At 47.7% G+C, this 22,896-nt stretch overlaps 1 protein-coding gene across 1 annotated transcript; it reads right to left on the reverse strand.

Moving 5' to 3' along the window:
* Positions 1-3,868: 3,868 nt before the first annotated feature.
* GOT2 (glutamic-oxaloacetic transaminase 2) lies at positions 3,869-22,201 on the reverse strand. The gene is made up of 10 exons (XM_066242655.1): positions 21,988-22,201; positions 15,465-15,621; positions 11,822-11,950; positions 9,516-9,575; positions 8,796-8,957; positions 8,480-8,584; positions 7,459-7,609; positions 6,828-6,993; positions 5,703-5,853; positions 3,869-5,142 (listed from the first exon to the last, which is right to left on the reverse strand). The coding sequence occupies exons 1-10, from the start codon at positions 22,074-22,076 to the stop codon at positions 5,020-5,022; spliced, it is 1,293 nt and encodes a 430-aa protein (XP_066098752.1). The 5' UTR covers positions 22,077-22,201; the 3' UTR covers positions 3,869-5,019.
* Between the last annotated feature and the right edge of the window lie 695 nt (positions 22,202-22,896).

Below are 22,896 nucleotides of genomic sequence, written 5' to 3' on the forward strand. Positions count from 1 at the left end.
GGAGACACGTGAATTAAGGTCACATGACCGCCAGCGCTAGGGCAGGCCGCGGGGCACACTGGGAGTTGTAGTTCCTGCCGGTAGTAGCAGTAGTTCACGGCATGTACAATATGTGCTGTGTAACTGATCACGTGTTGAAGGGCATCTGAGCTGTTTACAGGTTTTAAAAACATAATAGCTTTATATATTTTACCATAAAATTGGTCCTTGAAAAGTGTCCAGTAAAGTGGTTTTTAGTATATTCCTAGTTTTGCTGCCATAAGGACTAAGTTCAGCAGTCATCGCTTATCCCCCCTCCAAAACCCTGTAACCTTTAGCAGTCACTCCCGTTACTCCCTCCCCCAAGCCCTTGGTAACGATCAACCTGCTTTGTATTTTGGATGAGCTGTCGTCAAGTTTCATCCGTGTTGGAGCCTATTAATACTTCATTCCGATTTTTTTAGTTTATTTATTTTCTTTACAGGGACAGAGAGAGAGAGTCTGAGAGAGGGATAGATAGGGACAGACAGACAGGAATGGAGAGAGATGAGAAGCATCAATCATCAGTTTTTCATTGCAACACCTTAGTTGTTCATTGATTGCTTTCTCATATGTACCTTGACCATGGGCCTTCAGCAGACCGAGTAACCCCTTTGCTCAAGCCAGCGACTTTGGGTCTAAGCTGGTGAGCATTTTTTATTTTGCTCAAGCCAGAGCCCGCGCTCAAGCTGGCGATCTCGGGGTCTCGAACCTGGGTCCACGGCATCCCAGTCCGACGCTCTATCCACTGCGCCACCGCCTGGTCAGGCTACTTCATTCTGTTTTATTGCTAAATAATATTCCATGGTATAGCTATATCACATTTTGTTTATTTATCAGTTGATTGGATATTTGGGTTGTTTGCATTTTGGCTTTGTGGATGTCACTATAAACATTTATGTACAAGTTTTTGTGTGGATGCATGCTTATTTTATTTTATAAAATTGAATTTCTTGGGGTAACACTGGTTATCAAATCATACAGGTTGCAGGTGCAGTTCTGCAGCACATCATCTGTACACTGTATTGTGTTTACCACACCAAGTCTGATGCATGTTTTCATTTATCTTGGTTATGTAGGAATGGAATTGCTGGGTCAAATGGTAACCCTATATTTATTTAGCCTTCTAAGAATTGCTGAACTGTTTCCCAATGTAACTCCACCATTTTACATTCTTTATTCATTTTTTTTTTTTTTTTAGAAAGGAGAGAGAGGGAGAGAGAGAGAGAGAGAGAGGAGAGAGAGACAGAGGGGGGGGGAGGAGCAGAAAGCATCAACTCCCATATGTGCCTTGACTAGGCAAGCCCAGGGTTTTGAACCGGCAACCTCAGCATTTCCAGGTCGACGTTTTTTGTTTTTTTTTCAGGTCGACGTTTTATCCACTGCACCACCACAGGTCAGGCCCATTTTACATTCTTATCAACATTTTGTGTTGAGGGTTTTAACTTCTCCACATCCTTTATAATCTTTGTTATTGTCTGCCTTTTTGATTATAGTCATCCTAGTGGTTGTGAAATGGTTCTCCTTGTGGTTTTGATTTGCATTTCCCAGATGACTAATGATGTCAGCATCTTCTTGTGCTTTTGGCCATTAATATGGCTTATCTGGAGAAATGTCTGTGCAGACACTTTTCCCAGTTATTAATTGGGTCATTTTTCTCTTTTTAAAATACACTTAATTTTAGAGAGAAAGAGGGAAAGACAGAAACATTGATCTGTTCCTGTATATGCCCTGACTGGGGATTGAACTCGCAACCATTGTGCTTCTGGGACGATGATGTATGATGTAGCTAACCGAGCTATCTAGCCAGGGCTATTTCTCTCTTTCTTGAAGTGTGTTCTTTATATATTCTGGCTACAAGCCCCTTATCAGATATGTGATTTACAATACAACTCTCAAGATTTTTATGGTTATCATTTTTTAAAAAGTTGGTCTTTCATTTATTAGATATAAATAAACAATTTCTATAAAAAAATCCACAGACCATAAGAAAAGAGTAAGAAAGTATTCACAAACTGGTTGAGTGAGCTTGGAATTTGGCCATTTAGATGCAAGCCTGAGGCAGTTTAGTCTAAACCAGGGGTCTCAAACTCAACTCAGCATGTGGGCCGCACTAGGTCTACAAAAGGCAACTGTTACGCAACACTTTTCTCACTGCAGTTGAAAACAAAAAAAAATCAGTACAAGCACAATCGTACATGCAGTTTACTCAGTGTCACAAAACGACCAGAAACTGTAGTTCGCATCACAACTGCTGTTAACTAAGCTAATATCTAGCTAGGATGCTAGAGAAATGAAAAATACAAGTAGGCCCCTAGGCTTAATTTTATCCAAAATATTTTGAACTTCGTGGATTAGTCTGCGGGCCGCACAAAATTGTTCGGCGGGCCGCGAGTTTGAGACCCCTGGTCTAAACGGTACTCAATAGCTGGTCAGTGGGTCAGCTGTAATTGAACCTCCTAGAAAAAAAAGGCTCCCAAGCCTCATCTCAGACATACTGAGTCAGAACGACCAGACGGAAGGCCAGGGAACCAGTATTAAAAAAAATTAAGTCCAGATTTGGGACTAGTCTACCTTAAACTATAATATACAACAAAAGCATGACTATTTTTTTCTGAGCAGGCGAACTGCCTCCCCCATCAGGTGGATGAACTTTAACATCTCAGACCCAGACTAGAAAACTAGGAAAGGGTTGAAGGTAAACAGTCTGAACGGCTGAGAAGAACACACCTCACATAACTGTTCTCAGCTAGGAAGGACTTAGCCCAGGGTGAGCTGGCAGTATGTTTAAAAATAACGAGGTCAACAGGGTGGTCAGGTTCCTTTGCCAGCTGGGGTCTTGCCAACTTTCAACCACGGGGTTCCAGCCTGAAAGCAGCTTCTCCTAAACCCAGGTAGTCAGTCCCTTTGTGGAGCAGCTGAATGTTTGTTTTCCTTTTTGAGATACTTTCCCAAAGACATCCAGTCTGAGTCCATTCCAGATAAGCTCGCTCACTATCTGTTCACCACTGTGGGGTACCCACTCGCAGGAGCCAGGGTCAGGAGCAGGCCTGCTGTGCACCCTGTCCTTCAGGGAGTGAGAAGGGGAGAGGGAAAGTTGAGCCCTTGGCCCCCTCCCAACAACTAACTATCCAAACACCGGATGTGCTCCGGGCCTGACTCCTGCTCCACTGCCTGTTGGGCCAGTACCTGTTCCATCTTGAAAGGCTCCTAGCATGAAGCAGAAGGGGACAGAAAAATCTCAATGCCAAGCAAGCGCCATTGCGAGTTATCTGCTGACAGAGTATGTGACTTTGTGGTCGGCGTTGCAGACTGGCGGCCTGTTTGCATCTTGCTTGTAAATCATTAAAAAAAATTGAGTTAGTCACATCGATAGATCTCCCATAAAAACCAGGATTTGTATATATTATTTGAAAAGGTTAAGAGCTGCTGTCATCCTGGACTTTCATTGTCACAGTGCCTGTCACTTCCCTGTTACTTGTTACTGAGGATGGGGATTGGTCACCAACGATCACCTTACATCTAGGTCACGTCAGTCTTTTAAATTCAATGTTTCTATTACCTACTTGGCTCCTACAGACATCCACAACTGCCACCTCTCGTCTTGTTCCCTGCCTACATCTCTAGGATCCTTTGAGGTACTCCACTGTCCCCAAGTTCCAATGGGTTACATTTTCAACATCTTTGGACCGGACAAGCCAAGTTGCATGATAAAGACAAAGATGTGGCTTTAGTTTACATTCGGAACAGCTAACACATCGATTGGCTTACAGTCAGCTGCACACGACTTCCGGGCCTACACCCACTCCTACCTTCCCTCCCATTAAAGAAAAAAGCCAGGAGACAGTGGTTGGGTCTACAGTGACTTTATTGTAACAGAGAAACCGGGCTGCAGTGAGTCCACGTGATTAGAGCAGATGGTGGTTATCCTTCCCAAGGGCGAAGCCTGAGCTCAGTTGGAAGCATGGAGGCTGAAACCAAAGCCCCGAATACCCTCCTGCCTGGTTTCAGCTCTACCTCGCCTGACTTGTGATGTGAGATGAGTGATTGCAGCACAGCACTGAACACAGGCACGAGGCCCAACCGGCAGAGGCAACATCCCAGCAGGAGACAGCCAATCACCAAAGAGGATGCTGACAGCATCCTGGCAGGAGACAGCCAATCACCAAAGAGGATGCTGACAGCATTCGCTAACCATTCTCTGCTGTTCTTGGTTGAGAAGGGTGAGGATATGGGGTAAGCAGTACGTTCTTCTTTCTTCTTCTACATCCTCCATTCTTCTATGTCAAGGCTACAGGGTGGGGGTGGGGGTCAATCAAGCAGTAGAAAGGGTAAAAATCTAGGCTAGTTATAGATCTTTGTGCCTAAGGAAAAGGACAGCAGTGACAGGAGAGGAGAGGGGAACATTAAAATGCCCACACGTAAGTACAAGAAAGAGAGCCTTCTTTCCCCTTCTCTTGCTGAGACGGGACAGCATTGTCTAATCTTCCTTGCTACACGGGCAGCCGACACGCAGGTTTTCATAAAACATGATTCCGGTAACGCGGTCTGCTGACGAGGGTGCTCCGCTCCGGGAGGACAAACCCGAGGCTATTACTGTTAAACTAGGTCTTCTCACAAAGCCTCTAAGCAGTGGCATTTCATGCTGAGTCAACACCATAAGATGCTTCAGTTAAAGCTTCGGACATATTGCAATGGTGTGATTGGTAGGGTGCTTTTTGGCTTTGACTTTCTTGTACATGTAAACTCTTTCGGAAAAGCTGGAGACAAGATGAGGGAGAGTTTGGTTCAGAGCCACAGAGTTCCACGCCCAGCCACACAGACGCCTCTGCCCACTTCCCTACATGCTCTTCTCAGAACCATTCGAACGCTGCGTTTTCAGTACTGTGGTTGAAAGAAACGACCTGCTCACCACCATCCACCCTCCCTCTTCCTCCGTGCGCCTCTCACAGCAGCCGAGGGGGACAGCAGGGTTGTCTCTGTTTCCTCTCACCAGGGAAACTACTTGGTGACCTGGTGAATGGCGTGGGCAAGGTAGCCCACATTGCCCGAGGTGACCCCCGCCACCGAGATGCGGCCGTCCTTTGTCATGTAGATGGAGAATTCCTTCATGAGCCGCTCCACCTGTGGAGAGAAGACTGCTTGGTCACAGCCTGCTCCTATGGATTCCCCAGCCCTGGCACAAGAGCCATGTGTTAAGACAGAAAAATAACAGAGGCTCTATTTTCTCCCTTAAACCCATTCTCGGGATTTGCTGTGCTGGCTTAGAGTGAAAGGAGGAGGAAAAGCTATTTTGAAGTAAGGTGAAAAGGTGAGAACAGGCGAAAACCAATCTTAGTTTCAGCATCTGTAGGCAGAACCGATCCAGGATCCAGCCCCAGATCAGCGATGTCTCTCACTGACACTGAGTCAGGCTCCTTGCTGGTGTCTCTGCCGAGAGGTGGCAGTGGTCACCAAAACGATTACAGCGAGTTCTCCACTTTGGAAGTTTGCAACCTCATGGAGGATACAGACAAGTGAACGACTACTAAGAAATAACACAGAGTGAATGCTACCCACTTCATGTACCTGGAAGGCCTCCCGAAAGACTGTTTTAGGGTACTCCCGAATATGCAGGTGGCCTCGAGGAGCCGGGAGTTGCAAGGACTGACTGGCCGACTGCAGAGAAATGCGGGTGCACTCACCTGTTCCGGCTTTAGTCCTGTGAAACAAAACATGCCGATCTGGTCGGTGATGTGCTGCCAGTTGTGGGAGGACCCCTCCTTCTTGAGGTTGGAGACCAGCTGAGTCCGCATGCCAATGATGCGGTCGGCCATGCCTTTCACTTCTTGCAACCTGTGAAGAAGCGGGATGCAGCTCACTGCCGGCAGAGCCCGGACAGGGAAGCCGCCGCTCACAGCGTTCCCCTCCCTTGAGCACTCCCTGAGTGTGCCCCAGTGCAGCGGTTTTCAACCTTTCCACACTTGGGGAGCGGTGAAAATAGAATTATCTTGGGGACCGCTGGGGCAGAAGTCACCCAGAGCGTAAGTGAATTTGACTAAGGTCACTGGGTCTCTAATCTTCATACAACATCAGGGTGGCTAACCCTTTTGCGGACCAGCAAGGAACTTCTGGAGGCCCAGAGTCAGTCCGCTGACTTGGAGGTTGAAAACTGGGATAGAGCGTCATCCCGGCACGCCAAGGCTGTGGTTCGATCCCCGTTCAGAGCACATACAAGAATCAACCAATCAGTACACGAGTACGTGAAACAACAAATTCATGTTTCTGTCTCCTCTCCTTCCTCCTCTTTTAAAATCAATTAAAAGGCAGGTTTTACTTAACGTGGAGACAGAGTAAAAAAAAAAAAAATCCCACTATCTTTGAATTAGGTTTGTCTCTGACATGGAAAGAACACGTTTTTATTTGGAAGTACTAAAATGCACTCTTCTGTCGCCTGACTAGTGGCCTTGTGTGGATAGAGCTTCGACCCGGGACGCTGAGGTCCCAGGTTTGAAACCATGAGGTCGCTAGCTTCAGTGTGGGGTCAGCGGCTTAAATATGGGATCAATATGATCCCGTGGTCACTGGCTTGGCTGGAGTCCCCAGTCAAGGCATGTATGAGAAGCAATCGGTGAGCAACTAAAGTGCCGCAACTACGAGCTGATGCTTCTCATCGCTCTCTCCCTCTCTGAAACAGAATGCACTCTTCTCTCCCTCCTTCCATGTATGGAATCTGTGATACGGGATGTCACTAGTGGCCAATGAGAAACAAGCTCTGAAGGCTCAGTGGTGGGGAAGGTGGGTGGCTGGGGGTGGCCATGTGCCTTTACCATTGTTTCCGCAGATCGGGGCTGTTCAGGACCGTGGAGGCAATCCGGGCCCCGTTGATGGGGGGGTTGGAATACATGGGACGGATCAGGATCTTCAACTGCGACTCCACCCTTTTGGCTTCGTCAGCATCTTTGCAGACCACAGTGAAGGCTCCCACACGCTCCCCTGAAAAGACAAAGTGGATCTTGTTTTCTAGTTCCATCTAAAACGCTAGAGCAAATCAATGGTTCAATTCGCTACATATTAGCTGCTTCCACCAGAAACATCACAAAAATAACTCTGTTGAAAATAAAACATCTGTAATAAGCAGGATGGTGAATCTAGGTACAGTAGACAGTCTAAGTGCTCAAGAGCGTTCAAAGATCTCTTTTTATTGTATCCACCTTCTCCACTCACGGACCAGTCGCTTACTGTTTAGAGAAGCAGAAATCAGTTTTCTTTGCTGAAGGAATTCAGGGACACTAAAGACGTGGCTAAGAGCAGTGCAACCCACTCCACCTGTCTCCTCTCCGGGTAAGGAGGGACACGGACACACACGTGCGCACACACACTGACTGCACCCCGCGTGGCACCCTCCCCAGCACCTCCCAGTCTCATCGGGACGCGCTCCACACCGGGTCCTTTCCGTACCGTACAAGCCCATGTTCTTGGCGTAGGACTGGCAGAGGCAGACGTTAATGCCCTGCTCGATGAAGTGCCGCACAGCCCAGGCGTCCTTGTTCCCATCGCCACTGGCAAAGCCTTGGTAGGCCATGTCAAAGAACGCAAAGAGGTTGTTTTTCTGCAGAGGAAAAGAGAAGCAGCAGTTTGTCTCAGATGCCCAGAGGGTCACCTGTGCGTACTGGGGCCAGGCCTGGCTTACGCAGACAGTCAACACAGTTTAGAAATGTTTAAGTTTTCTAAGAGTTAAGATATCAATACATATTTTTTTTCCTCCAGGGGGTACGGTCCCTCAAGAAGACATTAAGGAAGGAGAATCGTCATCTCAGTCTTCCGAGAAGGCTGACTTTGGTCCAGACACCATGGGACCAGCACCAGCCTTTCCCGGGCTAATGTCACTGGGCAGACTGCTCCCGCACCAGGGCTCACGGGCGGCCACATCGGAGCCAGCTCATTGGAACGCGCTCTCTGAACGCTATTTCTGTCTCGCTGTCTGCAGCCGAGGGCTGACGGGATGCAAGGAAATGGAAGCCAGAGGAATGGAAACGGGGACGAAAGGCAACGGGAATGTCTTCCTCCCGGGCACTGTGATGTGTGCCTGCTCTGCAGCTGACCCGGTGACAACAACAGTGCTGAGGAAAGCGGCAAGGGTGCGAGGGGACGAGGACAAGTGCTAAAGGATGAACAAGTAACCAGCAACCGGGACAGACAGGGATGCCCCCGCAGACAGCCAGGGTAGTGGGTGCCTCCTGCACCGGCCAGCCAAGGACACACTGGTCAGCATTCCCGAGGCCCAGGCTGGGGGACAACAGTTACTTTCACCCTGCTCGAGTATCATCCACGACAGGACTGGGATCATGTGGCTGTGGGCTCTTTCCCGGCCGTTAATACTGGGCGGAAGTGGAGCAGTCACTGTTAGGACGCGGCCGGGTGGAGCAGCTGAGGCTGTGAGAGCACACACAGTGGTCAGTGGTCAGCGCGCCCAGCTCACCTTCACCACAGCGGCGATCTCCTTCCACTGCTCGGGGCGGGGGTCCACTCCTGTGGGGTTGTGGGCGCAGGCGTGCAGGAGGAGGACGCTCTGCTGGGGCATTTTCTAAAAAGACAACCAACCAGGAGATTGCTCTGCAGCTGTGAAAGGAGATGATTTACCCGAAATGCCACACGGTCGCTATTACTTGATAAGTAACAGAAATAACCTGCGGCCGGGGAGTGAGTCATCCGCAGTCCTTGCAGTCGGGTGTGGAGCCCCAGCTGGGAGACGTCAGATCTCCCCAGGGAGGTTTACGCCCCGCCCCCTCACTTACTGAAATGTCCTCCATAGCGCCCGTGAAGTCAAAGCCGCACGTCTTGGGGTCGTAGTAGCGATACCCCTGCAGCTGCATGCCTGCGTCCCTGAAGATGGGCGTGTGGTTGCCCCAGGTCGGTTTGGGCAGGAAGACGTCACGGCTAAACTTGAAAAACCTTTGCTGAGATGGGATGAAAGGAAATAAAAAAATGGTGAAAGGAGGCAAGACAAAAGAAGTTGATCTACTTTATGGAACAGAGGTTTTTCTGGAAACTCGGCGTCTCTGGTTGAGAGACAGTGCTGACTCAGCAGCGAGGCTGCCTGCTGTGAGGTCGGGCTCTGACAGAGGGTTTGTAGATAAGGGCCTCTCGCCTCGCTTCCTCCATGTGCAAAGTGGCGTTAAATGAGCTGCCTTCATCAAGATCAAAGCTCCTAGTCACAGCATGTGCTCAATAAATTATACTAGTATAATTCTATTCATTTATCATTAAAATCACATTAATGTATTTATTGTCCTATCATAATTATAATATCATGTTTGTAATTTCTTCTAAGTACTTTCATTTTTACACACCCCCCCCCCCCCCCCGGTCCATTCATCAGGGAACAGGACTCTTCCAACCCTGTGGAAGGAGGGCATCTCCTTCTGGGCCAGCAAACACGGCTGCACCAGGACACCCAGTCACCTCAGCTTACAGGCGGTCTGAGAGCTCTCTGCAGAAAGAAGTTCCGGACTCACCAGGAAACTGGCTCCGATCCTCAAGGCCCCGGTCCCAGAAATGGACTGCACGGTGACATACTGAGGGAGACAGACCAAGGTCAGTGAGGCACACTCCCAGTTAGCAAGCCCGAGGTTAAGTGCACAGAGAGGCTGGGACAAGCTCCCAGTGAGGGTCTGGAGATGTGAGAACGGTGCTGTGCCAGCTCCCCCTGTGCTAAGCGACAGGCTGGCCCATCTCTCCAGACTGGTTCCCAAAAGAGCCGTCTGTTTCCGACACAGGCTGATGCAAAAGCGAATTCCTCATGGCCCGTTATTAGTATAATCCTGTGTTACGTGAGAAACTTTCAGGACCCAAAATCCCCACCTCCCCTGTGAAAAAGGAGTGGTTTATTTAGTCACTACATTAAAACATTATTGTAGAATTATGCAAAATCAAATGACTCTCCGAACACGAGAATTCCCTGAAAAGCAAGTCACCAAGCACGTCAGAATGACCTGACTACATGCTAAAGGCTGTCTAAGAGGCTCCTCTTACGAGTTTGCAGAATTGGAAACACTTATCTTTTGGTAACAGGGAGCTCGATGCCTGAGGCAGCTCTGTTTCTTCCAGTCTGTCCACTTTAAGGGAAGAGTAAGAAAGCACGGGAGGTTTCCTTTCCTTTCCTTTTTTCTTTATTTTAAAGGCATCACAGAAACAACGCTCTACAAAACCTAAAGCTATTTTCTGGACTGGCGGACACTGAATTAAATGGGAGGAACCCAACTTACAAATTCTTTACTAAATGAAGTTTGTCTCTGCAAACTCTGGCATGATAGAAATAAATTCGGACCGTAACTCTGGTAATACAAACGATTCACAAAAGACACAGCAATTTAGAAAAGACAGGCTGGTGTTATTTTAAGATAGGCCAGTCTCATACTTAGGTAACAACTGACTAGATGTACACAGACAAAGCAAAAACTACAGAAAAATATGTGCCTGACCAGGCAGTGGCACAGTGAATAGAGCGTCAGACTGGGATGCCGAGGACCCAGGTTCGAGACCCCGAGGTCGCCAGCTTGAGCACAGGCTCATCTGGTTTGAGCAAAGCTCACCAGCTTGGACCCAAGGTCGCTAGCTCGAGCAAGGGGTTACTCAGTCTGCTGAAGGCCCACAGTCAGGGCACATATGAGAAAGCAATCAATGAACAACTAAGGTGTTGCAATGTACAATGAAAAACTAATGATTAATGCTTCTCATCTCTCCGTTCCTGTCTGTCCATCCCGTCTATCCTTCTCTCTGAATCTCTCTCTGTCTCTGTAAAACAAAACAAAACAAAAAAACACTACAGAGAAATATGTAAGTTTTCAGGAGGGGTGAACAGGTGGTTGACTGTAAGGACATTAATCAAACCAGCTTCTGTTGGTGACTTAGGATCATTTCCACTGGGTCAAGGTTATAAGCTTTTCTCTGAGTCAATGAACTAACCCGTGGACTTAGACCAGTCCTGTAAATAGAATGCATTTATTCTGGCCTTGGAGGGGTGAGGAGGGGAGAACTGTTGGTTTAGTTTTGCTACATTGTGTTTTTTTCCCAGTCTTACACACACACACAAACCATTATTCATTACAATAAAAAGCATACTTGTATCAGAAGAAAGTAAACTATCATGCACTGAGCCGTTGGGTCAGGCGAGCTGTTTGGTGGCCTGGCTGCATCCCACCTGCACGGCGCTAGTCTTCTAGTCCAAGCGTGGGCCTGCGTGCACCCTGCAGCTACACACAGGGACCTGCGCAGACTGCTATGTCCAGGGACTTTAGGGTCTTCTCTCTTCTATAAGAGGAGCCCCCCCCAGGAGCTGGAAGGAGGAGACACTAAGGGACACCTGTGCTCCTCCCTCATGGCTCTCCAGACCTCAGAGAGAGGGAGGCAGCAGGAAGGGAGGAACAGCGGAGGAAGGCAGGTCCCAGCTGCCACGTCTACCTGTGGCTCGTTGCCCACCTGCCTCCTCCATCTAAGCTGGAAGCTTAGGACACAAAGGTGGGGCTGCTTACAGGCCTGAAGTGAGGCACAGTTTGGAGGTTCTAAAGCATGTTTAATGTAAAATGAACATAAGCACAGAGAGGCTAACAGAAAAGCAGGTGTCAGATCTATCAAATTACTATGATGCTTTTGGAATTGGTGTTACAGGAACTCTTTTATTTAATGAGTACCAATTTATTGTCTAAAGAAGAGATACAACATTAGCAGAAGTGCGTGCCTTTACCTATTCGTTTTAAACTGTTTAAATTGTCTCCAATTGGTTTTGATGACTACATTTAAAGACAGACGCCGCTCAGCTTACCCGGCCACTCTTCAGGACCTCGCTGTTCTCGCCCAGGGCTAGCTCTGCGGACGCCTTACAAAACTCAGCCAGCCCCCCGATGGGCAGGTACTCCTTGTCCAGGCTCTTTGCAGCAATCTGGGCCTCTGCCTGGACAAGAGAGAATGCATCTGTTTAGCTTTATCTCCTTACCTGGAATCACCTTGATTAGTAGTGTTTCCATACAGTGTTTGTATGGAAAGTTAACACAGTAACTAACAAAGAACAACATGAGCACAGGCTCTGTTTTGTGCACTCACAACTGTACCCCTACTTTTGTCCCATGTCGTATTTAATGTTTTATAAGGTAAATTTTGGAGGTAAAGTCTTGTTTTTTATTTGCAGATGTTGTCCTACAAGAAGGATAAGTAGAATATTTACTACATTATATTGCAGAACAGAAATATTTATTTTTTTAAAGTTCAGTTTTAGCCGGACCTGTGGTAGCGCAGTGGATGAGGTGTCGACTGGAATGCTGAGGTCGCCGGTTCGAGGCCTCAGCCTTGCCTGGTCAAGGCGCTTATGAGAAGCAACTGCAAGCTGATGCTTCCCACTTCTCCCCCACCTCCTCCCTCTCAAGTTAATAAATAAAATCTTTAAAAGTAAATAAACAAAGTTCAGTTTTATGTGGGTGGTATACAGCGTCTCTTGGTTATCATTTAACATAAAACGGCTTTCTAAGAGTGCACAAGAACAAGGGCTAACGTCAACACTTTTTTGTTCTTATTTTTTTAAACTGTGCTAATTTTCTTAAAAGTATTTTTTTATTGTGTTCTTTTTTTATTTATTTTGAGACAGAGACAGAGGGGGACAGATAGGGACAGACAGGCAGGAAGGGAGAGATGAGAAGCATCAATTCTTCGTTGCGGCTCCTTAGTCTCCTTAGTTGTTCATTGATTGCTTTCTCATATGTGCCTTGAGTGGGGCGCTACAGCAGAGCAAGTGACCCCTTGCTCAAGCCAGCAACCGTGGGGTCATGTTTATGATCCCAAGCTCAAGCCAGCAACCCCATGCTCAAGCTGGATGAGCCTGTGCTCAAGGCAGCGACCTTGGGATTTCAAACCTGGGTCTTTTGTATCCCAGCCTGACGCTCTACCCACTGCACCACCGCCTGGTCAAGCTTTCTGTTTTATTTTTTAAGATGTTGTTCATTGTAGAGAGGAGAGTGAGAGAGAGAGAGAGAAAGAGAGAGAAGGGAGGGAGGAGCAGGAAGCATCAATCCCATATGTGCCTTGACCAGGCAAGCCTAGGGTTTGGAAATGTCGACCTCAGCATTCCAGGTCAACACTTTACCCACTGTGCCACCACAGGTCAGAATAAGAGCAACACTTAAAAACACATACAAGATAATAAAAATCAAACTAAATACATAAAAAGGAACTATTTCAATGTATGTCAGTCTAATAACCTCAAAGGTCGAATAATAGACATGTCTTCATGTTTTGGAGTCAGAGGCTTGGCTGTCTCTTACTAGCTATGTTGACCCTGGGCTAATTATTAACCTTTCTGAGTCCCAGTTTCTTCATCTACTGAATGGGGAAACAACTGTCCCTGTATCTCATGACTGAGGTGAAGAGCTGATGAGCTAATGTACAAGTGTGTGGTGGTGTTCTAGCTTACAATAGCTACCTCTTGTGGAATACTTTATTTTACTTTAAAAATAATTTGATTGATTGATTTGAAAGAGAGAGAGATATTTGTTGTTCCACTTATTTATGCATTCATTGGCTGATTATTGTATGTGCCCTGGGGATTGAACCTGCAACCCTGGTGTATCAGGATGATGCTCTAACCAGTGGTCGGCACACTCATTAGTCAACAGAGCCAAATATCAACAGTACAACGATTGAAATTTCTTTTGAGAGCCAAATTTTTTAAACTTAAACTATATAGGTAGGTACATTCCTTATCGAGGTAGCGCCCGCACGTGGTATTTTGTGGAAGAGCCACACTCAAGGGGCCAAAGAGCCGCATGTGGCTCATGAGCCGCGGTTTGCTGACCAGGGCTCTAACCAATTAGCTACCTGGCCAGCGCTTACTTGCTGAATACTTTAAACTGATTTATTGAGACCAAGCAAACTGTTTCCTTTTCTTCCTTTTTCTTTTTTTTTGAGAGAGAAAGAGAGTGAGAGGCAAGAGGGGAGAGAGATGAGAAACATCAACTTGTAGTTGTATCACCTTAGTTGTTCATTGATTGCTTCTCATACATGCCTTAACCAGGGGCCTCTAATTGACCCCATAACCTCTTGATCAAGCTAGCGACCCTGGGCTCAAGCCAGCAACAACTGGATCATGTCAGTGATCCCACACTCAAGCTGGTGACCTTGGGGTTTCACTCAAGCTGGCAACCTTGGGGTTTCAAACCTGGGTCCTCAGTGTCCCAGGTTGATACTCTATTCACTGTGCCACCACTGGTCTAGCAAAGCGTATTTCTTGAGTCCTTTTTGCTACTCAGAGACTTGTAGAGACAACGTCTAACATGCACTCCCTATGTACTCAGAAACGTCTCCTCAGTAGTTCATCCAGCCCGTGCTCTAACCCTGCAGCACGTCACGAGGGCCTGAGCCTGTCTGCTGCACAGTGTGTGGCTCAGGTGAGCAGAGTGCTTTACTCTTACCCTAAGTACTCTTCTGTAACGCCGCTCATGGGCCTAGCTATGCAGCACGGAGGAACGATAGACACATCACCGCCCCACTGTGGAAGAGGCACGGCAGGAACATGTATTTCATCAGAGAAGTGCAGAGGCAAAGGAAGACATACTTTTTTGAAAAAAATTGTTTTTGGGGGATTAAATTATAGTTATAATAACCAATAGAAAGACTATAATAAATTTGCAACAAAAATATTCTATAGTTCGATAGGAAGAAAGGACAGAGTATGTCTGTGTAGGAAGGGGGTCTTTATTAAGGCAATGAAAAGGAGAGAAATGGAAAATAACAAGAGTAACCCTCACTCATGAAGGCCTATTCCTATTACCAAGAGACGATGTTAAAATTCCTGGTCTTTTTGCCTGACCAGGCGGTGGCGCAGTGGATAGAGCATCGGACTGGGATGCAGAGGACCCAGGTTCAAGACCCCAAGGTCGCCAGCTTGAGCACAGGCTCATCTGGTTTGAGCAAAAGCTCACCAGCTTGGACCCAAGGTCAATGGCTTGAGCAAGGGGTTACTCGGTCTGCTGAAGGCCCGCGGTCAAGGCACATATGAGAAAGCAATCAATGAACAACTAAGGTGTCACCACGAAAAACTGATGATTGATGCTTCTCATCTCTCTCCGTTCCTGTCTGTCTGTCCCTATCTATCCCTTTCTTTGACTCTCTCTCTGTCTTTGTAAAAAAAACCAAAAAAACACATCTTGGTCCTTTTGTGCATCCTGAGAATCAAACACGACATTATGCCTCTTTTATATAGAACCACAGAAGTCAGTCTTGGAAAAGAGCAGGCAGTTCCAACAGCTCACTTTTATAGCTGCGGAGACTGCAGCCCAGTCAGCCTCAGTGATTCAAGCAGTCAGCATCAGAACCGGAAGCAGGTCTCCTGACTCCCGGCCCAGCCGTCTTTCCGCCGCTCTCCGGGAGCTCCCTCAGTTTATTTGTCCCAGTAGGCAGGAGAGGGACGGCAAGCTCACCTTCCGGATGCTCGGCAGCACGTACGGCTTTCCATTGTCGTCCCGGTAGGCACCAACTCCCAGATTCATCTTTTTGCTGTTGGTGTCTCTTTTAAAGGCTTCTGTGACTCCCAGGATGGGATCTGGGGGCCCCATCTCCACATGGGCCCACCAGGAGCTGAAATGGGAAACACAAGACATCAGTTACAGGAGGACGATTTCCATGGCCAGAGAAACCTTGGATCTGCCAAAAATCCATTTCCAACAAATGGTTGCAATAGGCATCGTGATCAATACTGCGGAAGACTTCAAAGCACCTTGCAGAAGGCACGCCTCCCCATATCACCGTGGGGAGGACAGGGTGCACGTGCAGGCTTCCACAGCGGCCCAAACCTGACTTGAATTCATTCCCAGGCAGAGAATATTTCAAGTTGTTTTGGCAGTGGGAAGCTGAGAGAGGTAAAACATGAAGCCAGAGGAGTAAGCAAGGGCTGATGGAAGAGGAGAGTGTGACAACTCTCTCCCACCCTCAAGAGGCTCCGGCTTTTAGCCTGTTCCCAAACTTTTTTTTTTATTAATTTTTTAAAATTTATTCATTTTTAGAGAAGAGAGAGAGAGGGAGAGAGAGAGAGAGACAGAAAGGAGAAAGAGAGAGAGAGAGAGAGAGAGAGAGAGAGAAGGGGGGAAGAGCTGGAAGCATCAACTCCCATATGTGCCTTGACCAGGCAAGCCCAGGGTTTCGAACCGGCGACCTCAGCATTTCCAGGTCGACACTTTATCCACTGCGCCACCACAGGTCAGGCCTGTTCCCAAACTTTTTAAGGGTATCATTTGCAGAGCTTGTTAAGCATAGTTTCCTGGGCCACCTTGGATGTAATAGAGTCATTATCTTTTTTTTTTTTTTTGGTGGTGGGGATATGGTGATCAGGTCAGGGGAGTGCTATGAAGACACTTGCATTTTTAGAACCCGTCTGTAAAATGAGGGCATGCAGTGCCTATCTCACGGGTTTTTTTTTTTTTTAAGAATGAAAGGAGTTGTTAAATATAAAACAGAACAGAGCTGCCTGACCAGGCTCTGGCACAGTGGATAGAGTGATGACCTGAGACACTGAGGACCCAGGTTCTAAACCCTGAGGTCACTGGCTTGAGTGCCGGGTAACCAGCCTGAGCGGGGACATGACCCAATAGTCACTAGCTTGAGCAAGGGGTCACTGGCTCAGCAGGACCCCCCACCCCCCGTCAAGGAATGGATGAAAAGCAGTTAACAACTAGAAGTGCCTCAACTACTAGTTGATGCTTCTCATCTCTCTCCCTTCCTGTCTGTCAGTCTCTCTCTCTTGCAAAACAAACAGAAAACAGAACAGAGCCTGGTACAGAGCAGAGTACTTGATATTAGCTGGCATCATTGTTACTAAGTTATCACACTACACTCTTATTTATAACCATTGTGCCACTAGTATGAAGCCTGGTGAGGCAAGTATGTAGAGAATTCAAGGAGCACATGGTCATAAGGCTTTGTGTCCATATACAGGTCTTTCCTGCTTTCAATCATTGCTATTTAGTGGCCCTGGCAGGTTGGCTCAGCGGTAGAGCATCGGCTGGGGGTGTGAAAGTCCAAGGTACAATTCCCAGCCAGGGTACCTAGGAGAAGCGTCCATCTGCTTCCCCACCCTCTCCTTTCTCTCTATCACTCTCTTCCGCTCCCGCAGCCAAGGCTCCATTGGACCAAAAAGCTGGCCCAGGCACTGAGGATGGCTCCATGGCCTCCGCCTCAGGTGCTAGAATGGCTCAGGTTGCAACAGAGCAATGCCCCAGAAGGGCAGAGCATCGCCTCCTGGTGGGCATGCTGGGTGGATCCTGGTCAGGCACATGCAGGAGTCTGCCTGCCTGCCTGCCTCCCTGCTTCTCACTTCAGAAAAAAAAATACTATTTAGTTTTCTTCTAGCATCTTGGGAGATATTATCATTCTTCCTCCTCAACAGTTTTATAGCCAGAACTCAAAAATCCTTTCATTTTTAAAATTGTTCTAGGCTTTCTGGTTGGTCCAGTATGTCACCAATACCTCAAAGCAACTTCTGAACTGGGCCTGAAGAAAGCTTTTGTTATTTTCTACCCACAGTTCACAGCCCGAAAACATGCAGCCACCTGCCTATCTATATCACTGTCAATAGCTGATGAGTAAAAGACATGTTTCAAAGGTCAAGGACATATGATAGAGTTTCTAGTAAGTGATTTTCATTTTAAAAAAATGGCTGTCTCCAAGGTTGCCAATCAGTGATGACAGAGCCATTGCCCCAAGTACAAGGACAGAATGCACCCTTGTTAAATGGTGGTAAGAGCACTTACTTGTCATGTTCTTTAAAAGAAAAAAAAAAAAGGCCCTAGCTGGTTGGCTCAGTGGTAGAGAGTCAGCCCGTCAGCCCGGTGTGTGGAAGTCCCAGGTTTGACTCCTGGTCAGGGCACACAGGAGAAGCATCCATTTGCTTCTCCACCCCTTCCCCTGTCGTGTCTGTCTGTCTGTCTCTCCTCTCTCTAAAATGAATAAATAAAATCTTTAAAAAAAAAAGTTTATTTGGAATAGAAATTCTCAGAAACATCCTTCAGTCTTCAGGCAGAAATGTAATTGAGAGCAGTACCTTTTAGAAGTTCTAAGAGCAATTTGAAAATACTGAATCTCAAACTCTCAATATAGGATCAGGAATGCTCAATTTGATTCATCCTGCATCAGTAATCATGTTCGGGTCCTCCAGGCCTGTCATTATTCCAATTCCCTAAAAGAGGAAAGACTGCCACACTGTAAGAATTCTGATGTTTTTAAAGAGACAGTACTAGATAAAAACAAGAGTGCTTTCGGGACAAAGCCGACAGAGACAAGCAGTGGCCCACACAGTGACTCCTCTCAGTGAACTTCGGACATAAGCTCAAAGCCTCAGCCACCGAGCAACACTGACCAGCCGATCAAAAGATGTTAGGTACAAAGTATTCAGATTTGCATTTTCAATTCAAATGCCTTGCAGTTTCCCTGGAAGCCTACCTAGTGATTTATAGTTTTTAAAATGCTTTCCCTCACATTCTTATTTTATAATAAGAAAAGTTAATTCACTTGCTCATGATCACAAAGCTACAAACAGCAAACACAATACTACAACTTTGAGTCACAGAGATGTAAAGTACAGTATAAGGAACAGAGTAAAAAATACTGTAATAATTGTGTATGATGTTAGGTGAGTACTAGACCTATCGGGAGGTCACTTCATATGTTATATAAGTGTCTAACCACTATGCTGTCCACTTGAAACTAATATCAAATTAAATGTCAACTGTAATTTAAGAAGTAAATAACCCCTATAACTTTGATGTTCTAACTACCAGTTATCGTACCACTACTGCATACTGCCTTTCTCCATGGTCTCATAATACAGTGTGTCTGTAAAGTCATGGTGCACTTTTGACCGGTCACAGGAAAGCAACAAAAGACGACAGAAATGTGAAATCTGCACCAAATAAAAGGAAAACCCTCCCAGTTTCTGTAGGATGATGTGGCAGCATGTGCGTATGATGACAACGTAACACCGTGTATACAGTAGAGCAGCCCACGGCCATGCCAGTCGAGATGTGGACGGTACAGAGGAAAGTTCAGTGTGTTTTGTGGCTCGCTAAATTCGAATCCGTGACCAAAGTGCAACGTGAATATCAGCATGTTTATAACAAAGCGCCACCACATCAGAATAACATTACTCGGTGGGATAAGCAGTTGAAGGAAACCGGCAGTTTGGTGGAGAAAGCCCGTCCTGGTAGGCCATCAGTCAGTGACGAGTCTGTAGAGGCTATACGGGATAGCTACCTAAGAAGCCCTAAAAAAATCTGTGCATGAGCCCACATCGAACTGCACTGAATAGGTATGAAACTGGGAGAGTTTTCCTTTTATTTGGTACAGATTTCACATTTCTATCGTCTTTTGTTGCTTTCCTGTGACCGGTCAAAAGTGCACCATGACTTTACGGACACACTGTACTTTCAGTTATTTCACTAAAAACCAAATAATCAAGAACAGGTCATTATAGATCAAAATTCATCAGCATAGTTTACTTTCTTCACTGACCTATGAATACATCTGATTTAATGTCACTATGCTTCATATGGCACAGGCCAACTAGAAAAAGTTAAATGTCTACCACTGTTTTTAAAAATGCAGCTAAATAAAACAACTGGCCTTAGTGATTTCCATTTAAATGGGCCACATACAAACATTAAGTACTTTTTTTAAAATTTATTCATTTTAGAGAGGAGAGAGAGAGAGAGAGAGAGAGAGAAAGAGAGAAGGGGGAGGAGCAGGAAGCATCAACTCCCATATGCGCCCTGACCAGGCAAGCCCAGGGTTTCAAACTGGCAACCTAAATGTTCCAGGTCGATGCTTTATCCATTGCGCCACCACAGGTCAGGCCGAACATTAAGTATTTTATAGGATAAACCTTCAGTTGTAATAACTGCCAGAGCTTTAGTGTGCTATAATGAGCCTTAAAAAAACACACAACTTGAATTAGTTGAGTTATTTCAAATGTTTTCCACTTTTAACATCTGGCTTTAGGTAAAAATCACTTTCACAGCGATGGGAGCAAAGGTTCTCACTTCTCTTAAGTTCTGAACGGCTAACAGCCAGAAAGGCATCTGGTTCTGGCACCTAATCATGTATCATTGTTTAAACCTTAACAGTAACACAGCTGCAGGTGCTCAAATATTTCAAGACTATTTTTTGTACACATTTTACAACTGCAGTTCCCCTATATGCTTAGACTTTGATCTAAAATACAATGTTAAAATGTCTTGTTTTTTTATTGCATTGATTTAAAAATCACTGTTTAAAATGAAAATATGCTGGCACTGTTCTAAGTGCTGATATCTTAATAGTGAACAAAGTAAGTCTGGTCTCTCTCTCCCTTCATGGAACTTATATTCTAATGGGGACAAGACAGAACAAGATGTGTCAGGCTCCTAAACTGAAAGCATGACGAAAAGGTCACACCCACAGGGATTTTCACAAACAACTATGAGGAGAGCTGTCGACCACCCAGCCAACTCCACATAAAACAAGAGATCGTTTTAATATTACTACAGTGGCGAAACCAAGGTTCTCTTGCTCGTAATTTTCAGCACCCCCGTCTGTTCTCCAAATTTGCTACACAAATGATAACCCCTCCCTAATTCTGGTCCAGTAGGGAGGCTGACTTAAAGGGCATGCCTTGACAGTGACCCAAGAAGGAACCAAATCAGGGAGTTAAGAACGTGTGAAAGCCTGCAGAAACTACTGCCAAGAGTGCGGGGCTTTTGCAAGGACAAACTGTTCTGCGGGCACACGGTCACACAACATTCAAACAAAAGCCCGAGGCGTGGGGAAGAGATCAAGGCTTTGCTCCTTGCAGTTACTAGCTGGTTGTGGTGGTTTGGAGACTCGGTTCTTGATTAAGTAGTACTTAAGGACACTGTCCCCAATCGGATTCTTGGGTGAATTAAATCGCCTGGCTCAGGTCTCCACTAAGAACGAATTACTAATTCGTTTAGTGCGCAGTACCTTTTCTCCGCCAACACTAATCACACAATTTGAAATGATATACTTTTAACTGTCCTGAGTGACACCTCTCTCAAGTTATCCACACCTGCGTCTATCACCGGCATATGGTCCAGTGTCTGGCTCTGTGAAACTCGGGTGACGAAATATTTTACTAAATGAAGGATCAGGGTGAGATGGAGGGAAGAACGGCCACTTCTACACACCCAGACCTCCTAAGGGCTTAAAAAAAATAAGAGGTGCTCTACACTCGGACTTCTCTATACAGCGGCCAAACGGCGCGCGTGCCGGGGATGGGGCACGTGGGGGGGGGGGGGAGGAGCACACAGGTGACTCAGGCGGCAACACTGGCGGGAGGATGCCGCGCGCCAAGGTCATGGGATGCAGAGAGGGTAGCGGGTCTGCATGCCCGAGTCCCGGGGACCTTCCTCCCAAGCGCTTCCTTCTCCCGGGCACACAAACGGCAGCCAGGCACCTGCGGGCCCGACAAGCCTGCTCCGGCCCGAGGGAAGCCAGGACAGGTGAGCCCCGCGGTCCCCCAGTAGACTGTCAAGGGCACACCCGTGGCACACGCGGGTCCACCCGCACCAGCGCCGCAGCCAATGGGCGCGAGGCGGCCCCGGCCCCGCAGCCAATAGGCGTGAAGCCTGCTCGCCGCCGCAGCCCGCGGGCTCGGCCGTCGCCCACCTCCCCCACCTCCCCCCGCGCCGAACATGCGCCTGGTGACCCCCCCCAACCATGAATGGGAGTCCGGGTGCCGTGGAGGGCCACACTTCCTAACCCTGGGGAGCGCGTTAGCACGCTCTGCAGCGGCCCGGGGCCCGGGCGTGCAGGGATGTAGGACCCCGAGGGCCGTTGTGAGGCGCGGCCGCTCCAGCCTCAGCCCGCTGAGACCCTGAGGCGGTGGCCGAGAAAGTGCGTGCGAGTGTGTGTTGGCGGAGTCCGAAGCTCGGGGCAGGCCCGTCCCCCCCGGCTTACCTGGCTCGGGCAGAGGCCGCGGCCGCGAGGCCTGGGTGGAGGGCGGCGGCGAGCCCGGACAGCACGCGGCTGGAGTGCAGCAGGGCCATGGCGGGCGGTGAGCGGCGGGCGGCGGGCGGGCAGGGGGTGGCTGCAGACGGAGCGGAGGGCCAGCGGGCGCACACTCGGCGGCGCGGGCTCCAGCGGGAGGTAAGGACAGCGAGTTCCCCGGGCGCGGCTAGAGCTGCCGGCCCGAGCCGCGCCACAGCGGACCCTGGCGGCCGGAGCGAGCGGCGCGGCGGGCGCGGAGCCTCGGGTCCGCCGGCCCCGGAGTCAGCGCCGCTCGGGCCACGTGGTCCCCGAACTGGGTGAGGACGGGTTTGCAGCGCTGGACACGCCTCGTTCACCGAATCTCGACGGGACTTTGAGAGTTGGGCGAATGGAGGCTGGTGTAGGTGAAGTAACTTGCCAGACGTCGCTAAGCCAGCAACACGGTGGCCGACCCTAAATCTTCAGCCGGATGTTTCCCTAAGTGCAAATCACCTCCCCTGCCAGACTGCTCCTTATCCCTGTTGTGAAGATAACATTCCTGTCTCGTGTGGGCTCTTGTGAGGATTAAGTGAGTTTAGCCGATTATATCTAAAAGCGGGGACTGGTTTAGTAAGCACAAAATCACCCGTGGTTATTAACGACAAACCTGCTTTTGTCAAATCATTGCAGTTCTGCGTGGAAGGGAATGACTCACTTTTAAAGGAAAAAGTGAATGAATTTGATATTCTAGGAGTTGAATAATTAAAAAAAAATCCATTCAAAGCAACAGCCACTTACTTCTCTGGCACTCTAAGTCCCAGATAGAACCGTGCCCCTGGATTTAATTTATGCTCTGTGGCATCATCCTGCCTGGCGCCCCTCCCAATTGACCATCTCATG

Source organism: Saccopteryx bilineata, chromosome 9 (genome assembly GCF_036850765.1).
Source record: "Saccopteryx bilineata isolate mSacBil1 chromosome 9, mSacBil1_pri_phased_curated, whole genome shotgun sequence".
Taxonomy (NCBI): domain Eukaryota; kingdom Metazoa; phylum Chordata; class Mammalia; order Chiroptera; family Emballonuridae; genus Saccopteryx; species Saccopteryx bilineata.

Coding starts and splice junctions, on each gene's coding strand:
- GOT2 (XM_066242655.1), bottom strand. CDS start 22,076: ATGGCCCTGCTGCACTCCAGCCGCGTGCTGTCCGGGCTCGCCGCCGCC. Junction 11,951..15,464: donor TGCTGCCGAGCATCCGGAAG/GTGAGCTTGCCG, acceptor TCTCTTGTCCAG/GCAGAGGCCCAGATTGCTGC. Junction 8,958..9,515: donor GGATCGGAGCCAGTTTCCTG/GTGAGTCCGGAA, acceptor ATCCCATCTCAG/CAAAGGTTTTTCAAGTTTAG.